This window comes from Dipteris shenzhenensis, chromosome 12 (assembly GCF_047967505.1).
Source record: "Dipteris shenzhenensis isolate YYH24624 ecotype China chromosome 12, Dip_SZ_1.0, whole genome shotgun sequence".
NCBI lineage: Eukaryota > Viridiplantae > Streptophyta > Polypodiopsida > Gleicheniales > Dipteridaceae > Dipteris > Dipteris shenzhenensis.
This window is the reverse complement of record NC_141607.1, coordinates 582,812-589,665: the sequence shown is the minus strand read 5'-3', so window position 1 is coordinate 589,665 and position 6,854 is coordinate 582,812. Positions and strand designations below refer to the sequence as shown.

The 6,854-nt window shown below is 43.0% G+C and overlaps 1 protein-coding gene across 1 annotated transcript; it reads left to right on the top strand.

Moving 5' to 3' along the window:
• The first annotated feature begins 3,472 nt into the window (after window positions 1–3,472).
• LOC147895642 (uncharacterized) lies at window positions 3,473–5,687 on the top strand. The gene is made up of 5 exons (XM_087382796.1): window positions 3,473–3,883; window positions 4,106–4,271; window positions 4,449–4,657; window positions 4,753–5,006; window positions 5,129–5,687. Exons 1-5 carry the CDS (start codon window positions 3,473–3,475, stop codon window positions 5,685–5,687), a joined length of 1,599 nt encoding a protein of 532 aa, XP_087238922.1.
• The last annotated feature ends 1,167 nt before the right edge of the window (window positions 5,688–6,854 follow it).

Here is a 6,854-nt window from a genome sequence, read left to right as displayed (position 1 = left end):
TAAAGTCATCATAGAAAACAATGATATCACGAAACCTTACGTGCCTTTTACTACATTGCTTAGATTTCTCACACTTCAAATATAGATTTACAAATATAATTAGATTCCTCCTCATATTCTTGCCATGCTTTTTCTCTATTGCTTCAACTCCTTATGTGAACCTTTCATAAATATCCTTACCAATGGGGCATTATTTTGAAACCAGAAGAGGGGATGCATGGGTAAAAACAAGGAAATGTTCATTCTTGACAATGCAAATCGGATCTGATGGCCATGATACTTTGCACTAGCCTCAAACTAGGTGCATTTAAGTCCCTTGTAAAGTATCATGACCATCGGATCCCATTTGCATGACTAGAATGCCATCGAGGTATTATTTGAAGCAGAAGAGTAAGAAGAAGGACGAGAGAGAAGAGAGGGAGGAAGAGACATAGGGAGAGGAGAGAGGTGCTCGTTGCCGTGGCAACTTAGAGTAAAGAGAGAAAAAAAGAAGAAAGTGAGAAAAAAAAATAAAATATATATATATATATAGAGAGAGAGAGAGAGAGAGGTAGCAAGAATAGGAGGAGATAAGAGAAAGAGAAGGGAGAAGTATGGGAGTAAGATAAGAAAAGGAACGGACGGAGAGAAAGTCAAAAGTAAGAGAAGTGGATGAGACAAAAAAGTTGTCATTGTAAACGTAAGGATGAAAGGAGAGAAGAGAAGAAGGGAAGGTAGGAAGTGAAGCGACATAGTAACTGAGATAACACAAAGGAAGTGAAGGGAAGCAACAAAAGAAGATAGAAAAGAATAAACGAAAGAAGAGAGAAAAGAAGAAGAGAGGGAAGGAAAGTGGCACACTAACTTTGAGGATGGAAGCATACAGAAGAGAGGAAGTGTTAGAGCTATATATAGCTTGCCCTAACTCAGCCTAGTCCTCAACTATATATATGCCTATGATCTATGAATAGAATCACTTTTTTGGGAGCAACTCTTGTGTCGGTCTCTCTCCTCTTTCTCTTCCTCTCAACAGAACTCTTGTGTCTGTCTCTCTCCTCTCTCTTCCTCTCAACATGGTATCAGAGCCTGGGTATGCTCTAGCATGACTGTGAGGCAAAAGCAGTATGTTTTTTGTTAATCTGGCAACACGATCATCAATAGGACGTTCTTTCTGATTATTTCAACTACTTGATCGCTAGGTTTTGAGTTGATATGCAAAAGTTATCAAAGATGCATCACAAATCAATGTTATGGCCATGATTGATGAAAACATCCCACATTGGCTTGTTCAAAGCATATGCGTTGGTTATTTTAACTGGTTGGATCACTATATTCTGATTTCAAGTAATAAAGTTATGGTTATTTCTTTTTGCTACCTGTTGTCAATAAATTGGTAGAAGAGTTTGGACAGGAAGATGAACATTCATTACAGGGAAGAATTGATCCAGGACATGAGGATGAAAAAGGTTCATACTTTCATAGAATCAACAATATTTGAAGAAAAAGCAAAAGCAATGAAAAAATATACTTAAGATAAGAAGCTTCTTGATATGGTGTCACCCTCCCGCTTTCAATCTCCACCAGTTGATCACACCATCTTGCACTCAGTATTGGAGATTGGGAACCATGATATCATCATAGTTCAGTACAATGCTTTGTTCTTGATATTCTACTTGAAAGGTTATGTTATTTGTATTCCACTACATTCATATGCTTGGTGTTTTATTCACAATGATAATACATGTATTATTATGTTTTGCTAGCAAGTTTAGCTATAGCTTCAAGTTTTCATAAATCTCGATTAAAGAGACTTGCCAAATATTCTATATCAAGCTTTAGTTTTAGCATGAGCTAATTGATTCAAAGGAGCTTCCAAAATGATTGGAAGGCCTCTAGACAACGAGGAGTATAGAAGGGCCTTCAGGATTGGAGCTAGGGAAGGTTTAAGGAGAAGGAGAGAGAAGGAGTCCACATCGATTGGGAAAGGGTGGTGGCGCATCATGTGAGTATACCCTACTCCTCTTCGTTATCATTTGACTATCACCATTGCCTTACAATCAATACTCTTAGTTTTTCTAACTTGTTTCATTCTTAGGGAGGCGTGTTCCGGAGATCCAGATGGAGAGACGGGATTTGAGAAAGAAGCGGCTCAGTACGTAGTAGAGGAGGCCAAGGATCAGACACGCGTAGAGAGACCGAGGACGAGGAGGCCGCACGTAGACTAGAGACCGAGGGCGAGGAGATCGAGAAGGATGAGGAGGACGAGGAGTAGGATAGGACAATATTTAGTGGTTCAATATTTCGGCACTTCTGTCATTTTGTAGTAAATTGTACGCCTCAATGGATTTGCCATTTTGGAGTTTGGTACTTTTGCCATTTTGTAGTGCATTAGTGCATTACTTCAATGGATTTGCCATTTTGTAGCATATTGACATTACTTTGTAGACTTTCATTGCAAAATTGTAACGTACACCTCCGCATATGTATCACATTTAATCGTGATTTTAATAGGAAAAAGAATTATGTTGGATAGGATGGGACTGAAACAAGCCCCATCCTGCCCCACATAATTTTTTTAAAGCTTCTGTAAAAACGTCGGTATATATTGATGCTTGTACCAACATTACAGTGTTGGTATGTACCGATGCCTATACCAACACTATCCGGTATATTTTATCGACGGCGATACCGATACCCGTACCGATGCTTTCTTTGCGACGTCCACACCGAGTTTCCAACACTTTCCACTCGTTAAAAAAAATATTCTTCGTATTTAGCATCAGTATCTATCGGTGTCAAAAAGAGGCCCATGTCTTATAGTGTGTGCCCTGCCTCGAGATCCTACGCCCCTTTTCTCCCCCTCCCTGTGCCGGCCTCTCCCTCTCTCCCTCTCAGTGCTCCCTCTCTCTGTCCTCTTAACCCCGCCCCTTCTGCCTCTCTGCCTTGGCTCTCCCTCCTGTCTCACGTATACCTGCTCTGGGGGCTGCGAAAACTTCTAGAGGCGAAACCTTCTCAATGCGGCTTACTACGCATCCATTAATTTTTGCCCTTCATGCCATTCATTGCCTCAAAGCTTAGCTTAATTCACTTGCCATTCATTGCCTCAAAACTTAGCTTAATTCACTTTAACTCCGTGTCACTACTGCCGCTACTAATACTACTATACCTATTTTTCATCTCTTGGGGCACCTATTTACTTTAAAATCTTTAAACAATAATAACAACAATAGAGGTGGAAATTTCCGAAAGGGACAATCAAACGTCCATCCCTCCTATGGACGCAGTGCTAAAAAGGCAAGAAACTACGCTGGAGCATTTCTTTAAGGGCGTAAGGAATATTCAAACCCGAAAAAGCCGAGATAGAACTGGCTTCGCGTGAAAGGACGTACCGGTTCAGTCCAGGATGCATGCATTGCGAGCGAACTTGTCATAGAAGCAGTTAGACTATCTCTGATCACTGGCTTTCCTTCGTTTGCTGCTTGTGTTATCCCAAATGGGAAATCCCTCATCTGATTCTGACGGCGAGGCGTCTGATGATAACTCTATGAGGCCCGATATCATCGACGGGTTTGAGAGGAAGAGTGTGGAGTTACTGGATTATGTGAATACCCTAGAGGCCCAGCTTGAACAGCAGAGAACAAGTTTCGAACACAAAGAAATGAGGCTCAAAGCAGACAAGAAGGCTTTGGAAGAGGAGCTTACACAAAGGGAAGCCAAACTCAAGTCGGAGAAGAAAGCTTTGGAAGAGAAGCTTCATCACTCATTGGAGCAGGGAAACAGAGCGCAGAAGGCATTGATACAAGAAGAAAGAAAGAGGATGGCCACAGATGAAGTAATCAGGAATCTCAAACTTGACGTGGAGGCCACTCAAGAGGTGCTCCAAAATGAAAGGCAGCGAGCCAAGGTATTTACAGGCCGGGCACACGCATGATGCATTAATTGTAGGTGGCATCGTACCAAATTCGAGAGAGAATGACCATACATGAGAGAGAGAGAGAGAGAGAAAGAGAGAGACATCCGTTAACTGTGTCCCGCTTGGGAATCGAGAGAGAGAGAGAGAGAGAGAGAGAGAGAGATCCGTTAACTGTGTCCCGCTTGGGAATCAAGGTTCGTCTCCTTTTCACAGGAATTGGAGGATCAGATCACAGATTTGAAAGAACAACTGAGGAACAGAGAGCAGATGTACAATCACCGACGAATGAAGGATGAAAAGGAACGAACCCGCCTAGAGGAGGACATGACAGTCCTCAGAAAAAAGGTCACTCTAGGTTGGATTTTGGGTTGCCTGACTGGTAAGAAATAATATCCGAGAAAGCTGCTTTCATTCCTGACAAATCTTTGAGACTTTATTCAGTTAGCAGCTAGAGATTTGGGTTTCCTTGGAGCAGTCTGCAATATTGGTGCGCGACGTAATAACTTGAGAATCATGTGCTGAAAGGACGCTGTGAATATTGATATTAATTGCGCAGAGGTATATCTGCGCTTGGAGAGCGAGAACGAGGCGGGCTTGGCCTCAGGTGCAACCCAGAGGAACGGTACAGGATATGGCGCGGTTCACAAACACATAGGGAAACCGGCCAAGTTAGAATGTATAGAAAGAGAGGTAAGGCGGCTAATAGACTGTAGTGAATCCGCGCAGCCACACACCAGAAAGCGACACTCTTCTTCCCCAAGATTGGTGAGTCGTTATGTCTGCGCATTTGAGACAAATATAAAACGGCTATAGGTATGGTGTGCTAATTGGATTGGGACGTTGTCATTTGTATGTATCAGTTGGAGAAGCTAGAGAAGACGATGGAAGAAGCGTCGATATCAGGAAGTGAAAACGAGATGTGTACAGGGGAGTTAGATTTAATGGAGCGAAGTGCAGCTGTGGTGCGAGAATATGTTTCCTCCTCTATGCACGATTCTTGTCACAAGTCTCGTAGGTCCAACAAGAGATCAGCAGATCATCAGCATGAGCGAGAGCACCACCACCATCATCATCATCGTCCCCGAAGCTTGTCACCCACTTCCTCGAGCCTCTTGTAAATGGTCTATTCTACCCAAATCGCAATATGTATCCTATCCTATCCCTCGACTTTGTTTGATTGTGATAAATCAATCTGTTCTTGATTAATCTTTTGTTTCTCCCACAACATTTCTATAGGAACTCAAGACGTTTGAGGGACGTATCCGATCTTGGCCACAGCTCAGAACACGACCTCATTCGGCCTCCTCGAGCTGCTGCAACGTCGCAGCGATCGAAGAGCCAACCTCGCTCTGGTGCCCTGTCTCGAGAAAGAAGTCCGTCTCCTCCTCCTGCTCCTGCCGCCCGAACGCGAACCCCTACTCCTATCACTGCTACGTCTCATCACGATGGCGCCGATCGTCTCCTCAACTCCCGCCACACTAGATCCTCTAAACTCACGTTGGAGCATCACCATGCTTCTTCTTCTGTTACAAGATGTCCGCGCGACGATTTCTCTACGAAAGCTGCAGATCACGTGGACGCTGCCTGCAACTTCCGTGGCGATCTGGACATACACTGCAGTTCCAATCCATCCCGCCCCAAAATCGATCTCCACAAACTGATCGCAACCATGGAGTGCGGCCTCAGCAGCCTCACAGACGCCCAGAAAAAGCAAGCAGTCAGAGACTCCATCGTCAGGGCCTTCTTTGCGACAGATGAATTAGCGTCCTGCAATAAGAACGCCATCTCATCGTAATCAGTCCTCCCTGAAAATTTTTGGAGCCTTAACTGTTACTAATTTGTCTTGTGAATCTTGACGTCTCTCATATCGACAATGTTTCATACAATTGCAATAAACTCTATGGATGAAAAACGGTACTCCATAAGGATAGGACCCACATTTTATAGAGAGAGAGAGAGAGAGAGAATGTTTAAAAGAGCACAAGGAGACAATAGAAATAGTGCAATGTGACAATACTTAGTAGAAAAAGTCTTAAAATATTGTACATAGCTCCCATCAAGGATTAGTTAGCATGACTAAGAATATGTTATTTGTTTGTCATTCTAAAGCTTATAGAGATAGTTGTTGATGATAAACATAGAAGCAAAGAAACCACTAGCAACAATGTAGCAAAGATTGGAAGAAAGAGAGACTAGATGTGTTGTCCGTGGCAAAAGCCTTGGAGATAGACTTTGAAGAATATTCTAAAAGATGCCTTAGTTTGTGAGTCCCCAACATTGTGGTGGTACTATGAAAAGGCATGTATTGACAATCAAATATCAATTGGTACTACAAGCTTTATCCCAAGGCCTACTAGTAGTAGAAAGATGCTTGATGGAGGAGCCTTTCGAGGAGCAAATGATCGAAAGGAGCAACTCGGAGGTAGAAGTGGAGAAGTTGAAAGTTATGCTTCATGCTTCCTTCTCTTGTTCACATGCTTGAGTGTTCTTCATTTCTTATTTAAGTGGCTTGACTTGCTACTGCTTTTCTTCTTCTGCTTGCTAAATGACCTTCTTTGTTTCTTTGATTGCACGTGCTCCTTCAAATTTCCATCTTGCCTTCTTGGTCTACATGGATACACATGTAGTTTAGTCATTCCCTCTCTCCGTTCACGTACCAATGTACTTGGAATTCTACCATGCTAGGAGGCTTGAAGTTCTCCGAGATGATGTGGCACAAAACATTGATGGTCTATCTTATGGCAACCATACTGGCTCTCAAAAAATAAAATCACATTCATTAGTTTTCCCTCCCTCTCGATTAACCTATGTTAGTGACAAATTACCTAAGCTCCCTGCTTGTGCCTCCCTGTCCTCACCTCTCAGTCCTTAGCCTCCTCTTTCCTCTCTCGCTTCCAGCCTCCTCTTCCCTCTTTGCTCGCCCTCTCTCATTCCCCCCTTTCCTGTGCCCCCCCTTTCCTCT